The 20405-nt window shown below is 42.2% G+C and overlaps 1 protein-coding gene across 2 annotated transcripts in view; it reads right to left on the bottom strand.

The window, feature by feature from the left end:
• The window catches only part of SNX30 (sorting nexin family member 30), a 70841-nt gene that overhangs the window by 12142 nt on the left and 38294 nt on the right, over positions 1-20405 (bottom strand). For both annotated transcript variants that reach the window (XM_039544648.1, XM_039544647.1), the window contains exons 4-7: positions 16617-16775; positions 15287-15482; positions 13659-13858; positions 7478-7564 (exon numbers count right to left, since the gene is read on the bottom strand). In XM_039544648.1, the coding sequence (XP_039400582.1) occupies positions 7478-7564; positions 13659-13858; positions 15287-15482; positions 16617-16775 (642 nt within the window). The remainder of the gene's footprint in view (positions 1-7477; positions 7565-13658; positions 13859-15286; positions 15483-16616; positions 16776-20405) is intronic.

The following is a 20405-nucleotide window of genomic DNA, read 5'->3' as shown; positions in this document are numbered from 1 at the left end:
TCATTTTGGTCCCTGCAGGAAGATACACTTCTATCTTAGGAGGTTGACATCTGTCAGCTTCCTCTAACCTGGTAACTGCCAGGATAATACCAGAGTTTGATACTCGAGGGAGAGCCATGCCCCTTCTGAACAGGAGACAAAGCTGCAAAGAACAGGAAACTTAATTCTGCAGCAACTCAGCTGAATTCCAATGGCTCAGTTTTACTGTTGAACTATGTCTATCATTTATGGAGCAATATAAAAGCCACTTAGTCGTCATGATTTTTTTAGGATTTTTAATATCAAGCAACACTTTAAAATCTACTACCAATGGCCTTGTCTACATACTAACTCGTACTGATTTGACTACATTCATTTAAAAAAAAGCAGGTTTATAAGCCAGGGCAAGCTCCTATGCAGAGACGGTCCAGCAAATAATTTCTGAATCCAGCTCCTGCTCCAAGTTGGAGTTCTTTGTACACACTGAAATATTTGATCAAGAAAATGAGTTTATCATCAGCATGGAATGTCTAACCCACCCTATAATCAAGTAGTGCTGTATTTTGATAAGCACAGGGCAAGAAAGCACAGTATCTACGTCTGCCCTGTGTTTATTTTCTAGCCCTCACTTACGTTCTAAGTAGCAGAGGAGACATTGCATTTTCTGTTACTTCAAAAATGTGTGTCACCTGTTTGAACCCCTCTGGAAGATTACAAGGAAGGCTCTCCTTATTGGAATGCACTTAGCCTACCAACGCTAGTTATTGTGAGGTCGTGCAGGCAGAACGCTTGCCTGCTGACAGAGCTGAGATTAGAACTCAGTGAGTTCCTGTTTCCCAATCTTGTGCTTAGACCACATCCGTCAGTGACATCCCCCTCTAGCCTAGGACAGCTCACAGCCCATTTCAGCTTCCCCTCTGCGGAAAAAAGAGGTGGGGGCAGAGGAGGAGCATACTTTGCTTCTCAAACACTGAGGACTTGTCTACACCACGCAGCTTTTAGCGACAAGGCTGCGTCGACACAGCCTGGTCACTAAAAGTCAGCGTGTGTAAACGATCTATGTCAGTACTTTTGCCCATAGGCGCCAACTTCTGCTGGTGCTGATGGGTGCTCAACCCACCTCTGGCCCCAGCCCCGCTCTGACTCCACCCCTGCCCTGCCCCCTCCCTTCCCCTATTCCAACTCCTTCCTCAAATCCCCACCCCAGCCCCACCTCCTCCCCTGAGCAAGCCGCATTCCCGCTCTTCCCCACTCCCTCCTGGAGCCTGTTTCACAGTGGTAAGCGCTGGGAGCTAGGGGGAGAAGCGGGGATGCGGCGTGCTGAGGGAAGGAGGTGGAGGCGAGCTGGGCGGGAACTTGGCTGCCAGTGGGTGCTCAGCACCCACCAGTTTTTCCCCAGGGCTGTTCCAGCCCCCATGGAGTCGGCGCCTATGCTTTTGCCGACAAAAAAAATACTTCCAGCCCCGCGAGCGGCATTAGCTTTGTTGGCAGGAGAGCACTCCTGCCGACAAAGCCGCGTTCACACTGCCACTTGCATCAGCAAAAAATATGTTTTAAGTACCTGTGAAAGACAAGTTTTATTGACAACTTCGCAGCACAGACGTACCCTGAGTAATGCTCACAAGGCCCCTGAGATGTAGCTCTTTCAACATGCTTCAGGAGCACTTTTACAATTCCCTATAACTGGTTCTCAGCCTTTTCCATGCCCCAAGGCTTCCCTGCCCATTTAGCAATATCTGCAAGGTAGGACAGCTGCAAGCCCATTACATTTCTTTGCACCCCTTACGTTGAGAACCCACATCATATTCAGTCCCTCCCTGGAGAGAAGCATTCAGAGCAAGCCAGTGCTGGAAAGTGAAATATCCTGCAAGAGCAGAGCCATGTTAGCAAGATCTCATGTGTTCTGAGCTCAGGCCTGGGAGTCAGAACTTTGCTACATGAAAGCCACACTTGAACTCGGAAGAGGAACTGTTGGTACAGAGTGTGTCTATTTCATCATATGAAATAGGTCCAGGGCATGTCACCTGGCTACCTTTCCTACAGCGTTGAACTTCTACAGCCACAAATATGGTTTTCATTCCCACTAGTATCCTCTTTGCTGCTGAAGTTTCCCAGTAATTTAAACAATGTGTCCAAATGGCCTGGGATGCAATAGACTGGATTATATAATCACAAGGCTGCCATTTTCTGGTCACAGTTGCATGGATGGTGCCAAAGCTACTGTGCCAATCCAACCTAGCTGCTAGAAGTAATTGTTGGAAAGCTTTGAAGAGATTCCTTCACCTGTCAGTATACAGAAACACACAATTTAAGAGTTAGGCAAAGGCACATCTGTAATTTCATCCAGTTGTGTTGAGAAATATTGGTTCTCCTGAATTGTTCTAGACACTTGCTCCTAAACTGCTGCAGTGACATCAAGAATTTGTTCTCAGACTGCATCACTGGAGATGGGAACTGCTCTGACTTGACTGGCAGATCCCAACAGAACATTTAAGACAGGGCACAATCAGTGTCTCCCCAGTTACATGTGGCTTGTCCGATTTCACTGTTCACAGCGATAGCAAGTCTGATTCTTGGAGGACTTCCATGATTATAGTGTTGCCATTTAATAAGACAGGCTTCTGATTTTGTGAACCCACATGTTTTGGGGGGAATTCAATGGATTTCTTTTGTAACAATAATTCTTGCTTCAGTGCTTCTCTCTTTTAGTGGCCACACACAAACCCCAGAATTCTTTGCCAGCTACTGAGAACGCCTTGGAGATATCGCAATAACCAACAAGCATTTTGACACGTGCATGGGTCTGAGCCCACCAGAGGGACAGATACACCAAAGGGGGAAGAAGAGTGGCGGATACCAGCCTGCCGCCTCGCTCCATGAGCAGTGCAGGGAGCATACCGTGAAACACGATTAACACCCCGTGAGGGAAGGGCAAGATGCAGCTGCAGGCAGGCCCAAGACAGACAAGAGACAACGTTGACCAAATTTCAAGGAAAAAAAAGTCAAACTCCATTGCTACTGAATGGACATCGCTGTGACGGAGGTTGGTGTGACAATTAGCGCCTCTGAGATCTTTTATTTCAGGCTGCCCATAGATTCAAGCAGGGATCTCTGAAACCACACACATTTTTTTCTTCTAAATGAAAGGGAGAAATAGGGAGGGTTGTCAAAACGCCACTGAAACACCTGTTGGTGAGCCTACCACCAGCCCCTTCCTCTAGGGGGTCTTGCAACCCAGAGGTTCAGAATCCCTGTCCCATAACAAATCCCTGGTTGCGAGGACACACCGAAGGTCACCAGCTAAGCCATGCGTGCTCTACATCAGGGATCACAGCCATAACCTCTGTGGGCTGACAAAAAAGCTGTTCTCCATTAACTGTAGGCTGGCAGAGATTATGGATGGGGGTGAGAAATGGACCAGTGTATAATTTTTCAGGTGCACCTGGCCCCACTGAAGTCAACTTCTGTTTATTTCAGTGGAATCAAGGTTTTACCCTTGGTTTTCCAGAGATGCCAAACACCTCCAGCTCCTGTTGAAGTCAATGGGAGCTGAGGTGCTTAGCCTGGAAGACAGGCCCCATCTCGTGAAGGCCAGGCAAGAAGGGTGAGTGTCCAGTAGAGGACAGTAACTCGAACATACAGCCAGGGCAGGCAAAAACCACCAAAGTGTTACCTGAATTTGTGAATGCAAGAGAATAAAACTGGGTCCAATTTTGGGCTTAAATTACAATGTGTCCTTTTGGCCCCCTGAATATATTAACTGACTGCAAGGAAGCCAACAGACACAGCTGTGAATTAATTTTTACATGCATATGCTTTCAGTAATCTTGTTCTAATTAAAGATGGGAGTAGAGCTTGAGTATTTTAAATTTTCATTAACCTAAAAATGAGGTAATTCAAGCACTATTGATTTAAGCCTTTTAATTCTGGCAGCAGAGATACCATCATGAGGAAAGAAGAAATGTGCTGCTGTGACAAACTTTGACATTAAGTATATGTGGAATGAGGAAAGTGGAAGCATGTATCCAGTTGAGTGATCAAAAATATAGTTGATATTCTTCATTAGATAGTCATGATTTAAGCACTAATGGAAGTTGTAGGAATAAATCCCTACCCTACATACTCTCTGTAACCTTAGGACTTTGGCTGTAGAATTGGTACCATGTCTAGAATTCCATTTATGCAGCAATGGACACTGATGATTTTGTCTAGCTCTCTATAGTGCACTTCATTAACGTGTAGTGAATTTGGTAGCAGGTTTAGTCCTTAAGAGATAGAAAAAAAAATCAGAATTAAGGCTAAAAATCCCATGCACATATGATCACTGATTAGGGACTAACCCAAGGGTAGGCAACCTCTGGCACCGATGCCGAAGGCGGCACGCAAGCTGATTTTCAGTGGCACTCACACTGCCCGAGTCCTGACCACTGGTCCAAGGGGGGCTCTGCATTTTAATTTAATTTTAAATGAAGCTTCTTAAACATTTTAAAAGCCTTATTTACTTTACATACAACAATAGTTTAGTTATATATTACAGACTTTAACATTCTATAAGTCTAAAGTCTAAAAATGTTAAAATGTATTACTGGCACGCAAAACCTTAAATTAGAGTGAATAAATGAAGATTCGGCACAGCACTTCTGAAAGGTTGCCGATCCCTGGACTAACCCATTGCGAGCTACTCAAGGATAGGAATTTGCATTTCCTTCTTATGGGTTTACTTTGACTATGTGCAATTCAGTTTACATTGCCAATAATGTGTGAAAGAACTCAAGTCTGCTTATTTGACTTCAACCAGAAGTTCTGTATAATCAGACTATTTACTGTTCCCATAGATTCATTGTGCCTCTAAGCTTTGGGACAAAGCCAGATGCCACAATTGGTGCTTAGTGCTCATTGAGTCCCTTTAGTTAAGGGTACGTTTATTATTTTACTTAGTAATAGAGATTTCGATACATACAATGTTTCTAATACCGAATTCCAGGGCCAAGTTAGGAGAGAATGGGAGGGTCCTTCTATACCTGCAACTGCTGAAGGCAAAACATTGCGGAGATAGCAAATGGACTGCCGCACCAAATACAATTATATTGGATACATATGAGGATTATCTGAAGTATATCCTGATTTAGTATCTGCTGGCTTAAAACACTAGAATTATTTTAATCACAATCTGATCTAATACATACACACTTGTTGAGCTTAAATAATTTAAAAAAGAGAGAGAGACTGTATCAAGGCAAACTGCTGTTAGAATTTGGACATGACTCAAGAGTCTGTTGGGAGTCAGGTTATGAAGTACAGCAAATCCTAGAATGCCCTCCAGTGGTGAAGAGCAGCAAAAATATTTCTTGGATCCTTCTCAATCATTGCAACTAACAGCAAATAAACTTCTGCTAGACCACTAGTAAGATTTTTGACAGAATTATCTTGTTGGCATATTAACTTCAACAGAACCAAAAACAAACAGAATAGTACAACTGCAATGTGGCAACTCACTGCAAAGTCCAGTTATTCTGGCCTGTTTTTTGTTTGGTTTCTACATTCCATTAGACCAGTGATTCTCAAACTTCTGTACTGGTGACCCCTTTCACATAACAAGCCTCTGAGTGCGACCCCCACATATATTAAAAAGTGTTTTTAATTTATATTTAACACCATTATAAATACTGGGTGCAAAGCGGGGTCTGGGGTGGGGGCTGACAGCTCATGACCCCCCATGTAGTAACCTCACAACCCCCAGAGGGGGTCCCAACCCCCAGTTTGAGAACCCCTGCATTCAGCTAAAAATGTTCAGTGAAAGCAAGACAAAGCCAGAGATCAAATGATAACCTTGCCCAGTATAGTAGCAATCGCTAATCAGCTTTTTTATTTTAAACTGTTTCAAAGGTTTAGAAGACTTTATTTTAAAAAACTTCCAACTTGTCCCAGGTTCTAGGAAGCAGCGGCAGCATTATTTGAACAGAAAATGTTAGGATGTCCATTTGCTCAGCTGTATTTGAGTGCTTAAGGAAACAAACTAGGATGATCTCATTGTGTTGGAAGGCTTTTGCATAGGTCTAGCTGGAAACTTGTTAAGTTAAATTTGCAAGTGGTCACCATTTAAAGGGAAGCAAAATTGCTATTTTGGAAAACATGAAGGGGCCCAGATAATGAAAATAGCTACTGAAAACACACAATGTTGTTGTATTAAACTCTTCAGTACTGAATGTCTCAAATCCTATATAGCATAAGTGGAAGTGGCTGTTTTTCTACCGAAGGACACATTTGTGTCCAACGTAAATTAAGAACTGTTTGTGTTAAAGCAGCAACTCTACGGACAACTCCATCCACTAAACGGGCTGCAAACTCTAGGCACTGAAGTTGGAGGAAGCCACCTTGAATCAGTGTTTCCCAGCCAAGTGCTAATAAGATCCATCAATTAAAATTTAAAATAGTGAGGGATAATTATGTAAAGCTCTTAACTCAAGCTCCCTCATTTAGGTTTCTTCAGTTTCTGCTCCTCAACATTCACAGGCAGAAAGATTGCGGGAGAAGATCGAGGGAGGAAAAAGTCAAAGCATGAGCAGATTGGGAAGGAGAGATTAAGTGTATTATGCTCATGATGGATGTTGCTGCCATAATTCACAAAATACAACTTGTAGGAAGCATTATGTTATCACACAGAAATGCTATGCAGGTTATGCCAAGTTGCTGCATGGTCTCAATGCAAAACCCAAGTAAGACTGATTACTATTTGGAGTTGATTTTACCTAGGATGACCAGATGTCCCGATTTTATAGGGACAGTCCTGATATTTGGGGCTTTTTCTTATATAGGCACCGATTATGCCCCCATCCCCTGTCCTGATTTTTCACATGTCATCTGGTCACCCTAATTTTACCTGCTTGTTATGTGTGCATCTGTTTCCACCGTTAGGTATCTGTACGTGTAGCAAGCAGGTAAAGCAATACCAAATAGTAGCTAACCTTGGTTGGGTTTTACATCGAGACCAGGAAGCAGCTTGTCCTGAAGGCAGCAAGGGATGCACCTCACTAACATAAGAAAGATCATTTGTTCTTAAAGGGCCTGATCCAAAGTCCACTGAAATCAATGGGAGTCTTTCCATTGGCTTCGGATCAGGCCTACAGCAGCTAGGCCTTACAGTGGGACAAAGTGTCACCCATGTGGAACAGCCAAAGAATTCCACTTGCTGCAGTGGTAGATCTGTAGTTATAAAGTATTTCTAACTCGACTCATCTTCCCCTTACTCTTACTCCTTTCTACACTGAATGTGGCTGTTAACGCATTCTCCTTGGCTCGCCTTCTAAAGCCAGCTTGCAGCTATATGACAAGACATTGCTCTGCCAGGCACGGCTTTTTTTTTTTTTTGCAAAGGCACGAGACTGAACACAGATCTAGAAACATAAAAATCATCTTCATTTCTCCAGAGAGTGTTCAGTTCAGAGGGACTGAATGACAAATATGCCACTTGTTTTATGAAGTGGTTTCAAATGCTAACCTTGGGGCGGTCTTCTTTTTTCAAAGCTACAGCTTCCAATTTTGCTTCATACTCTGCTTGAACTTGGTCTCTTTTCTTTAGTACGTTCTAGGAAAGAAAAAAACCAAAATCATAAGACTGAAAATGTACGAAATTTTGACTCCCCCTTCCCCCTCACCCCACAATAGTTGCAGACTGGATTGAGCAACTGAAGTGCCACTGAAGTCACAGGTCTGCCTTTCAGAGGCCATTCCTGTTTTACAGGAGTCTGTGAAGAAGCTTTTGAATAAAAATTAAATAGTACTCAAGGCTGAATGCTTTAGCCTGTGAGCAGATGTTAGGTGACATCTGTAGCTGTTGATTAGAGACAAAGTCAAAACTCCGAGCTTTGCGAATGAGTTCATTGTGACCTTTGGCAAGTCACTGATCTTCTCCTGAAGACAAGGATAAACATTAACCCTGAGAGGGTTAGTTTGTAAAGCTTTCCAAAGGTGCCCAAGCAACAAGGGAAGGAATGAGTTGGTAGGCAACATTGCTCTTAAAGCTATGAACTTCAACTACAGTCCACCCACTCATAGCTTGCTGCAAAATCCTTTTGAAATGAATTTCCATGCTGAGTCTCAGACTAAAGGTCAATTTTGGACAAAAGCCTCCTCTCCCTTGTTTTTGCATTATGTGATGGGGAACCTTTTTTCACACTTTTGTACATGAAACATTCTATTTTTGAATGACTAAAGTTCATGCTTTCTAACTGACTAGCCCTCACTGAATAAGGATCTCCAGATATATTAAGTTAGAAAACAGCTAAATTTTACTTTACAACCAGTTCAAGATATCCAGTAAGGATAGTTACAATATTAACAGGACTAAGGAGTAACCAATTACATAGAGGTTTGTCATAGAGAAGTAGTTTTGTCTTTGTCTATGGTAGCTGTTGCTTGCTGTATTAAACATGACATCCATACTGGGCAATGACTTGTAAAAATTTTTGCTTGGGAGGGGAGTAATTGATGCCCTGGGAGACTAAGAAACATGAAGAATCAATCAATATTACCTGAGTCTGTTTTTTTCAGTTTGAAGCATAGCGGAGGAGGATTCATGTTCCTAAAGACTAACGTCCCAGTACTGTAACCTCCAGGACTATACTTTTTTTAAATGCCAAGCACGTACTCAGAGTTGAGCATGACAAAGGAGGACAATATCTCTACTCCAGAGAGGATACCACACAGTCTCCCCCAGGACACAGGGGGCAATAAAGGAGAGAATGTTTGATGCATCAAAAACCCTTTAGTTCCAGTTTCTAAAGTTAAGCATGTTATTGGCTACATTTGCCTGCAGCAAAATGAGACATCAGTTCTCAACAGGAGACTAGGTGGAATTTTTCCCTGCAGTTGTTCGAAATTTGTAGTGCCCCAAAAGCATGACTGGTATTTAACAGGTATTTCCGCTCACGTACAAAAGGGATATTGGGAGAAAGTAAATCTTACTGAGGATTTTTTTAAATTAATAGTTGCCTTGTAGTAAGTGGCCTGCACCCACCATGGGTGCAGATGTTTGGAACCAGTAAAGTAAGATGGACCTGTACCACCAAGGTCCAGTGATTAACAGGCACTGTATCAGTAAAGTAGATTCACAGGACAAGTGATTGGAGAGTACTGATACTTCGGGGGTGAAGGAGGGGGAGAAAAGAGACAATGTATTCAGAAGCATACGCTAACTGACTGCGCAGGTCTGGGTGCCAGTTAATATTTTTCCAGCAAATGAAGAAAAAAAATGCAAAAAACCCCACCAAAAATGTACAGGAGAAGGAGGAATTTCTCTAGCATCTCCGTGTTATCTGTTCTCAGCTATGGCCCAAAATACTTTGCATTCTTCATACAGCTGCTGGGAATTTACTACTTGACACTTCTGGACCACCTTCCAGCCAAGGATCCGAGAGTACACCACACTTATTTGCACAACGTTCCAGTGAAATAGGAATCTTATTTAATAAGGTGGGGAACCGAGGCACTTGCAGCTCAGGGACTTGTTCAAGGCCACACAGCACATCAGTGGCAGATTTGGGAATATAACCCAAATTGACTCCTGGTCCTGTGCTAGGTCATCCTCAAAGGATAGAAGGCAATGCTGGCATAGGTCCCTTCCCCTTCTAGGAGGTCTTTCAAACGTCTTTTACGTACTGAAATGATAATATTCTTTACCTTGGTCCAGAGGTTCCAGAACCATATGTGGCTTTCCACTCAGTCCAGAGCACACCCCAGGAGTTTCACAAACAAGCTGGCGCCCAAGAGGGGGAAAGAGGCGGCAGGAAACAGTTGTCTTTTGCAACGCAACTGTTCTCTAGGATGTCTGAAGGTCTTTTCAAACACTCATTCCCATGACAGATCTGTTTATCCCACTCAATCATGGCATTTTTTTTTTTAAACCTCAGGTACTTTAAATATTTATAATGCCGTTTTAGAGCTATGCCATTTACCCAATACCCAAGCATGCAGTTGGGGATGGCATGTACTAATGCTGCCAATATGCCTTTGTCTAATCACAGCATTTTAATAGCTGTCAGCATAAATTACATATTACAGGGTTTCTAACCCTTCACATGCACTTCCCAATGGAATCCAGCATATCTGCAATCAGAAAGCAAGGCAGGTTAGCTGCTTCTATTTACGAGAAGAGCTTTACCATGATTGTTCAGTCATTGCTGGGACATTCCAAATATGGCAACTGTTTTAAACACAAGCCTCCTAAACATCCTCATTCCTCTCCAGATCTCTGAGGTCTTGTGTCAAACAACTAGTTCTTCTAGTTCTCGAAGACTCAGGAACTGTTCAACTCCAGCTAGGATGGTGCCCTAAGGAACAATCTCTCCTCAAATTAAAGTTTAACTATTTAATCTGGGTTAAAACTGCATAAGAGCAGCTATAAGCAAAAGGCACTGACAAACTTCCCTATAGCAAAACACTCAGACTATCAGGGTTGGAAGAGACCTCAGGAGGTCATCTAGTCCAATCCCCTGCTCAAAGCAGGCCCAATCGTTAAGCATACACCGGGCTTTTGTTATAGCCATGTTTTCACATGCTCCTACTACTCTGTTACAATTCCTAGAACCAAGTCTCCTTTTCAGTTGTTGGATATGATCAGGCTAACAGTAGTTCCCAAACTGGGGTTTGTGAAATGTTACAGAGGGGGTCCTCAGGAAAAAATTCCCTAATGGCGGACAGAGCTGTCCCTAGGGACCCCGGGCAGCACGGGGCCAGCAGCCCGGAGCCCCTGGACTTCCAAGAGCTAGGCAGATCAAAGCAAGCATCTCTATCACACTGAGGAGATTTAAACTTCAAGACTCCTTCTAAGAAATGGAAAGGGAGGTAGATTTTTTTTTTTGCTGTTTTTTAAATTAAATAGGCAGCTAGTCTTATTTTTAAAATGATTATGAAGAACAAGTTTAAGCTTTGTTGTAACGTGCGTTGTTTGCCTGGACTAAATGCTTGTGTAAGAGGAACTGAGCTGGCTTCTTAAATACCTTCCTGCTGTTTCACATCTGATACTCCTTGATGAAACATAGGAGCCTTGTCTTATAACAGGCTTATTCAAAGTGATACAAGCTACGAAAGTGAGATCTTGGAAGAGTGTTACTATTTTCATAACTAATTAAAATACTATAATGATAAATAATTAATAAGTGTGTAATAAGCATGTCAAAAACAAACTAACTGTATTTCCAAGATCACTGCTTTTATAAATTTATACTCAAGTAAAGGAGAAAATCCCTGGAAATATTAATTTTAAGAGGAAGTTTGTGAGACTTGACATTTTAGTGAAAGGGGTTCACAGGCTGTAAAAGTTTGGGAACCACTGGTCTAACAGAACCTCTAAGCTTGGAGCTTTGCACATGTGCAGTGGCATTCCTCGCTTCAGACAGCAGTCCCTGTCCATCAATCCAAGATAAAAAGATCTGAGCAGTTCCAAAGGGAGACTGACTCACTCTTCTCTGCCAGATATGGATGGCCGTGATGCAAGATTGCTTTGGTACTAATAGGAGTTTAAAAGGTTGTCATTTTATGGGTAGTCATTTGACTAAGGCACAAATGAGTTCCATATAGGAGGCAAAGATGGAGAAGCAAAACCAGGTTAAAAAATTAAAGGTTTGGATTTAATCATAAGATTTAAGACAGAAAATACAAACCTCTAAGGCTACCAAGTTATCTACAAATTTTCATGTTACAACAGAACATATTTAGTCATGGAAGCAAGGTGCTTTAGCACGTGGAAGACTAGTGTTTATAGAAAAAGACGACTTCATTTGACAGGCCCTATTCCTGACAATCCCACCAACTCTCGGGTTGACCTTGGGCAGTTGCCTAACCTCTCTGTGTCTAAGTTCCACTATCTGCAAATTAAGGACAAAAGGTGGAGAAGTTGTAGGGAACTTTGAAGTTCTGAGATGAGCGGTGCAAAGACTAAAAAGTTTAAAGTTTGTTTCTCGTACTTTAATAGTCCTCTCCTGTGATCACTAGCTTCCCACTCCTACATGCTTCATGAAGCAGTCCGGTGGAGAAGGCAAACATGCCATCATGATGCACTGGTGCCTGCTTTTGGGTATAAGCAGAACATGACGACACTCCCAGACGAAGCTATTTGAAGTAGGAAGTTGCCATCTGCAGATGGTTTTTCCATCCTTTACTTTGACCTGAAGAAACACCAAGCTCTTTGGAAGAGGTCTCATGCCTTCATGTACAGCAGAGTGTAAAGTAAGTATTTAAACTGCTATTACAATCACCATCTTTCTAACTCTTTTTTAGGGTGAGATTCACCACTCAATAGGAAAGGAATTTTCTTCCAAGGTTTTGTGGATTGAAGTCAGACCTTCGCCTTGTTGTACTAAAATACTGTGCTCCAACTGACAAACAGATGCAATTAAACCTTTCATTAGATAGCTTGCATACAGGTTTTACTTTTAAAAGAAAAAGTTGGAAAAGGACTAAAATTCAGTCTTTATGAAGACAAAGCAGAGACACTAAAGTCCTAGAACTTAGAACATTTTGAAAGAGGATTGTAATTCCAGAACCAGCAATTGAAATACATATAATGGATAAGCATATATCATTGCCTTGTTAAGGGCTCACCACAGCTGCTCTCTCTAAACAAGACTGTCTTCTTCTAGTTCCACCTCATGTTTGAAAGTGTCATGCTCTGCATCTATGTTGGCTTGTGTTCTGTAAAGCCTTGCCCCAGACTCAAACCACAAGCCAAAACCAGTGTGATTAATTTCAGCACTCAACATGATTAACCCAATTAATATTTTTTGCATGCTTCATTGAACAAAAAACCTAATACGTGCCTCAAAATCTGAACAGAAAGAAATGTACTTGTAATGCAGGAGTTTAACACTTATGCAAGCACATGACAGAGTTTTAGTGAGGGTATCAATTAACTCCTTAATATCCCAAGTGAGACTTAAGAATAATTTAAAGCACAAAAACCAATGCCTATTAACTGATCCTGCATATTGAACAGACTGCATCAATGCTCTTATTCACTAAAGAGGCACATTCTGTACAGAACATGCATGCAGATTTGTGACAGAGGAATTATTTGTACCATGTCCAAGTAGTATGCTAGGATTTTATCCAAGAAGTGGCATACCGCAAAATATCTGATGTTCCTGGTTTTGTAAGGGGAAAAAAAGCCACACCAAAGCTAGGTCATTGAACACCATTACTTAAAAGTTACGTCACTGTTTTGGTTCACAGAATTTAGCTCCTAGACAACCAAGGGAGATAGATTTGTAAGAAGGTTCCATGCAGAGTCCAGCTTATCACAGTCACAGATTTTAGTAACATGTTTTGGTAGTATCGGTCTTTCATACTAACAGTTTTAGATAGGGCTCTCCAAGACTCAAGTTTGACTCCTAAAAAGCACAGCATGTTGAAAGACAAGAACATTGCCATTACCAATAGAACAATTCTAAAATTTAGATCAAATGCACAACACCCCTGTTTAGGCAGAAAAAGGCTGACACAAATTTAATATTTTTATGTGCATAATATTGGTCTGATCCTGGTTAAAAACACTAAGAATAAAAAGCTTATCTTTATTAGGAGAAACAATCTCTACGAGATGACACTTCACGGCTAGGTTTCTCTATGTTTATTCCACTCCCAGCCTCTAAACAAGTGTGGGCTTCTGTGAAATGGTCTGTTACCTTCATGGACTCCGAGTACAGGATGTACTCTCTGAGTACAGGCAGGAAGTCCTCTGTCATGTCATCACTCAGTTCCTCGAGAGCGGTACAGCAGTTCCCGATACAGGCAGACACTCCTTCCAGAGGTTCTGCTAGCTCCATTTCTAACCCACCCCAGGTGGAGTAAACCGGTCCATACTCCCGCAGTTCCACCAGGTATTCTGGAAGAGACGACATTAAGAGGAAACAAATTTCAGTTCTACAGTGACGTTCTAGGCCATCTGGTTTAAAAAAAAAAAGCAGAGACATTGATTTAACCATCATACTCCACTCCAATGTTTCCAAGGGCTGATTAGCTCACTACCATCAATCGATGCATGCAACCAGATGCAGAGGAGTGGTAAGGCAGGCAGATTGTACGAGAAAAACCTCTAGACTTTACAACGCACCCTTGTTTCCCAGTGAACATTAATATCCGTTTTATCCCTGTTTCCCACCAAGCCTCTTCAGACAGAGGTCAGGTTTATCGGTGCTGGCATTAGATTTGCTTCTTTGAAGAAAGCAGCTATACAGAATCACACAAAGCCCAAGAGTCTGATCTGAATTGGCAGTAAAGAACTCCAGTAATAAAGACGGGATAGTATTAGTGAGAGCAAGGTGTAAGGGGACCAAAGTATGTAGCATTCCTCCTGTTTTACTGCTCCTATAATATTAGGCCAGGCAAGAGCTACTGCATGAGCTTCTACACGTAACCTATTCAGGAGCCAGGGCAGGGATCGGCAACCTTTACCCTGGCGGGCCGTGTGCCAAGCACCCTGGTGGGGCGGCCGGTTTACCTGCCCCATCTGCAGGTTTGGCCGATCGCGGCACCCACTGGCCCTGGTTCGCTGCTCCAGGCCAATGGGAGCTGCTGGAAGCTGCACAGGCCAAGGGATGTGCTGGCCGTGGCTTCTCACAGCCCCCACCGGCCTGGAGCAGCGAACCGCGGCCAGTGGGAGCCGCGATCGGCTGAACCTGCGGATGCAGCAAGTAAACAAACTGGCCCGGCCTGCCACGACGCTTACCCTGGTGGGCCACGTGCCAAAGGCTTCCGACCCCTGAGCTCGGGTGAGCTTTATTTCCCTTCACAGCCTAAAATGAGAATTTTAGCTGATTTGTAATAGGCTCTAGTTAGTCCTGTCAAAGAAGCTTGAGACAACCAAGTACGAGTGCATCTGGGAGTATACTGGAGTAGGGATTTCCGGAAGTCTATAGAATCTAGCTGTCTAATCCTGGAATTAGACATTTAATATGGTGGACTGCAAGAGACGAATTCTCTTCATTATTTACCCTACTCTGTTTTGTTGTTTATTGCTGACAAAACAGAATGATCTGCTCTTCTAACGGTACAGAGTTAAAACACTGGGAATCAACACAATGCCTTCTTTGGCTTGCACCTTAACAAGTACCCAACTCGTATGTATTATACTACTGTCATAAAATGACAAGTCTTTACAGAATCCTCCTTTTGATGCACCCACTTTAAAAAAAAAAAAAAGAGGCCAGAATCACTGAATGCAGGTAGTTTCAGCAATACCACCGGTGTACTGCGTCATACTAAGCTTGTGGTGTGCGAGACATCTGCACAATGTAACATCCAGAGTTCTTACCCAGTTCCTCCTTGATAATCCGCTGTGCTATTCTATCAATGGTTCCAAGCTTGAGAACAAATGTATCTAGGTAGTCTCCTATGGCTGCAAACTCCAGCGGTCGACTTCTGAGTTTATAACCGCCTGTGACATATTTTACAGACTCTCCCATCTTGGAGAGCAATGCCATTCCTTGTTTTTTATAGGCATTAAGATCCTGGCAATGACAAGAAATATATTGTTTGCATGTAGAACAACAAGTACCATTCCCCATCTAAAGAGAGTCATGCTTCAATTTCAGAGCACAGCAGAGAGTTTCTGAAAGTAGGCAGTTAAGTCTGGCATCTAAATCCTGATTCAAGAGCTCCCCTCTGCTTCTCACATAAAGCTAGGCACACAGAGTGCATCAGACATCTACAAACAATAGGATATTTTACAGCCTTGCCACCCTCTTGTACGTTAGGGTAGCAGGGGTTAGGAAGTTAACGAGCTACTCAGCCTATTAGCAGGAGGGAAACTTAAAAAGAACACAGGAAGGAAGTGTTCAAGAAGAAAGGGGGAAGAGAAAGAAGGCTAGGACAGCCAGACAAGAGGAGCTCCTTGAGTAAAGACACCACAGCACCCATGACGCGCACACACACCCCTTAGAGAAGGGGCCAGAAAGCTGGGAAACAACCAAGGTGGGGATGCACGGATATGTATTGGTGGAGGGATTGAGACACTAAAGAACACAGTGTTTAAAAGCAAAAAAGGTCTGAGAGGTCTGTGTTCATGGAGGACTCAGGGGTACAGTAAATGTGCCCCATTCCCAGGAGCCAAAGTGCCAACAGGCAGACTTCTATCACCCACACCTCTGTGGGTGAACCCCTTCCTTTTCACAACAGCTCTTGCATAGCTGGCATATTTGCACACCACAGAGAACGCAAGTGCAACTTTTATATTGTATATATAAAAACCCACACTTCTGTCACTGTTAATAACCATTTGGCGTTAGATGCTTTTGAAGAGAGTTAGCCAGACCCGCAGCCCCACATCCTTGCAGAAGAGGAATCCTGCCTACAAACATAGGGGTGTGAAATAAACAGGGCCAGCGCACATTGGGAGATCCTTACTGATGTACTGGCCCCCAAAGCTACAGCAGCCCATAGGGTTGAACGTCCACAGAGGGAAGGCAGAAAGGCTGTTTACAGCTGCCCTTGCATCCGCAGCAGCTCTCTGCGCTACGCTGAACATGGACTTGTTCTAGGCCTAACATGTTTCTTATCTTTAGTCTCATTTATCACGTTCATTTTCAACAGCTCGTGTTTCTCAGATCTCTTTAGATTTTGTATGTTTAAATTCATATGCTTACCTTGGCTGTGAGAAACACATTGAAATGTTCATTGAAAGAAAGTACTGGATGATCTGCAATTCTTTTCAAGAATTTATCTAAAGCTTTCCTCCTCGTCTCCACAAATTCTTCAGAAAAGCGATCGACAACTCCCTTCATCACAAATTTCTCAGGAAGAGGCTGTGAAAAAAGGCAGAGAGAGACTGACTGTTTTCAGTAGAAAAGCCAATTGCTTTTGCTAATACTTCCTTGTTTCCATTAATTAGCTAGTTCAGTCTTGACACAAGTAAATAGAGACACTGTTAATTGGAACTGCATTTTCTTTCAGTTATCCTGAAATAAATCTGGACTAATTCAATTTAACTCAGTGTTGTCATTCCAAAGTCACATCAATATAGCAGAAACAAAACTGGCCCATGGAGACATTACAAATGTAGCTCATATTGGGGTGGAGTGGACCAAGGAAGAAAACTTCCCTCTACCGTACCCAGTTTACCTACATTTAGGTGCCAACTCAGGAAAGCACTTAAACACATGCTTAACTTTATGTATGTACTTAAATCCCAATCACCTCAGTGGGACTTATGCCCATGCTTAAGTGCTGCTCTGAATAGAGATGCCTTCCTGGACCAGCTCATTGCTAAGAGGTTTCAGGCAAACCCTAAAAAGTTTGGAAAAGCATCTGAAAGCTCAAATGCTTCAGAGTGGGTTGGAAGAAACAGACTTTTGCAAGCATTTTCTTTCTTTAAAAATTGTGACAAAGTAGTTTACTAGTTCAAAGACACTTGGTTGAGCTTCTAGGCTCAACCATCTCTGGAGAAGCTGAAGGTAAAACCTCTAAACTTCTTCCTACTGTTAAGAGAACATGTGCAACTGAACGAAGACCAGGTAGAGGCCCCGTTGAAAGATCAGGCCTGTACCATGTTAAAGTGTGCGGTCACTGCCAACGAAAGTGAAAGTTAAGTATGGGATATGTTTTTCTTTAAAGTAGTGCCTGCCCATTGGGCCTGTTCTTTTCCCCTCCTACACTTCTGCAGTGCCCTAGTGCTCAACTCCTCCCTCAACATGACGGATGAAGAGCACTAACCCCTGCAGTAGATATCCATCACAAGCTCTGGAATGACTAATTCTGGAACATGAACTGGCCACCTGTTTCATTTCCCATTAAATTAGGGTTTATATTTACGCAAAATGCAGTGAAAGCTTTACATTTGTGGGGAACTGTGGTGTGGTAGATGCAACAAGACTGACATCTTGGTTCTATTCTCCGCTCTGCTGTTATATTTGCTGTGTGACCTTGGGTAATTCACTTAGCCTTCTGCACGGAGAGAGGGCAAACCCCAGAAGCTACAGTACAGCTGCATTAACATCTAATCACATTTTCACCCTCCCATTCAGATTAGCATGGATAGAGGCAGTGACCAAAGCCAAATACCAATCATGGGTTTGGCACACCTCTAGTTACCATGCCTGCAATTGAAGGAGGCATTAACTTGATCATTTTGTACTTGAGACATTTGCAGCATCTCTGTAGAACAGCCTGGGCACCGAAGCTGGGATACTAGGTTTGGGAGGGGGTGTGGGTGTGGTCCTTAAAAGCCACACACCTTGTTTTGTTCCAAGTTTGCTTTCCTATTCTGTCAGAGTGGAAAGAATGTCAGAGACTGTGCAGACTGCACTATAGACCCATCATTAAATAAAGATCAACTCAGCAACTTATGAGAAGTCTCTCACTGAAGAGAATCTTTCTTGCCATCTGAAGCTGGAAAGAGGAAACTTGTGGTAAAAATGAAATGAAAGGACTTCCACACTGGAAACAGTGCCAGACCATTAATAGTTTTGAAACACTTTAGTTTATCCAGCATTTTAATGGGTACCATATGGGACCACAGCAAAGTAAGCATTACCATTAAAAAAAAAAAAAAAGGGTCATTTTTCAAGGTTAGTTGATCCATCCCACAGATGGTTACGACAATCAAAGCTTAGGTGTTTGTGCTGGACATGAACCTGGAAAGATTCTAATTTTGATGGTTTACGTCAAGTATCGCAACAAGAAATTCCATAAATTTACATTTTTATTAGATTTATGCAATGGCATGTTGGAGCAGTGAAATGTTTCTTGCAGATCAGACTAGATCATAATAGTCTCTTCTTTAAGGTCCATGAGTTACTTGGAGGGGGAAGGGGTGGGGGAAAAAAAAGGAGTTTCCTGATACTTCGTAACTGCAGTGAGACAATGCAAGCTAAGCAGTAAGTTTGTACAACTTCACCAACACCACAAAACGGGAGAAAGAGAGACACTGAACCAGTCTGATTCTTTTGACAGAGGAGATTCTTGTTGTGTTGATTAAATGAACGGGAAACCATAGACCAATCATTACAAACCCTTACTTTTTAAATGAAGATAGATTTTTAAAAAATGCACTCCGAGGTCAGTTATGTTTCCTAGGGTGACCAGATGTCCCGATTTTATAGGGACAGTCCTGATTTGGGGGGCTTTTTTTTTTTTAAACTTGGTATCTGGTCACCCTAATGTTTCCCCACAAATGTTATTTATCTTTACCTGACCACTCCCAATAAGTTCATTTACATAATTTCCAAGAAGCAAATGAATTGGCCATTGGTAAACACAAATGGTTGGGATCCATGCTACTATGTGTGGCCAATAGTGCCTGTGACAAAAATCAAGCCAAGTGCTCTGATAGCAAATCAGCAGCACTTTCAAAACCATCCTGCAAATATTACAATGAATCTTTGGCAATGCCCAATATACCATAAAGTGGAAAAAGTGTATTTTATGGAGAAGATGCATATAAAAGCTAAGGTGGTTTATATAATAAAGTCTAAAGATCCTGGGAATCTTATTACAAGCAAAAATAAGCAAATTGTGATGGTTTCATTTAGTCACTTGATTGCAGTACTTCATATTTAGGCCTATGGAGAGATATTGGAAGTCGATTGCTCTTTAGTGAATTGAACTATTCTCCAATATCTGTAAACTGACTCCATGTTCTTTAATTAAGTAGTCATAATTCTGAAACCTTTTACATAAAGGGCTTAAAGATACAGGTCTGTAAATAAGAGATGAGAGATTTCTCCAACTATTAAAATGGACCAGATCAATACTGAATTGCAGAAGTATTGCACAAGGAGCTAAACTGTGCTTTCAGTTACATCTATGCAAACAATTACTTCAATGGACTTGCACAGGTTTAAGAGCAGAATTTGGCCTGGTAGGATTTCAGAGGATTGGGGAGAAGGAACTCAATTATTCATTGGCTTAATATGTTTATTTTGTACCCTTCCCTAAGAAGAAAGGGTGCACAAGACCAGATGCTCAGGAGAAAGCCCTTTCCAACTGCTACCAAAGATCCTTATGCAAGATGTGTGTGCGAGTACATCATCAATATATTTCCTTACAGCGCAAACTGATTAAATAATTTCTGCTTCCATGGCAAATATGCAATAGTACTTGGCATAGATGACATCTAAGCAAACATGACAGCAGGTGCAGACACAGAAGCCATTTATCTGTAACTTGTAAGTGCACTGCTCCATACTCGCCAGTGTCAAATTAGAGAGCTTCTGGAATTGCTCCATTTTCCCCACTCAATTTTTAGGAAGGGCAGGTGCTGTAGATTAACAACTCCACCACGAGGGGATACAGGAAGCTGCAATACATTTTCCTCAATTCTAACCTAGATGAAAAATCACTCTTAAAAAAAAAATGAGAACAGTTAAAGCAAAGGCTGTGTGCGCTTTATAGCTAGGGTGACTAGATGTTCATTTACAAGGATTACCCCAGTTTGC

This window comes from Mauremys reevesii, linkage group 6 (assembly GCF_016161935.1).
Source record: "Mauremys reevesii isolate NIE-2019 linkage group 6, ASM1616193v1, whole genome shotgun sequence".
Lineage (NCBI taxonomy): Eukaryota > Metazoa > Chordata > Testudines > Geoemydidae > Mauremys > Mauremys reevesii.
This window is presented reverse-complemented; position numbering and strand designations above follow the sequence as displayed.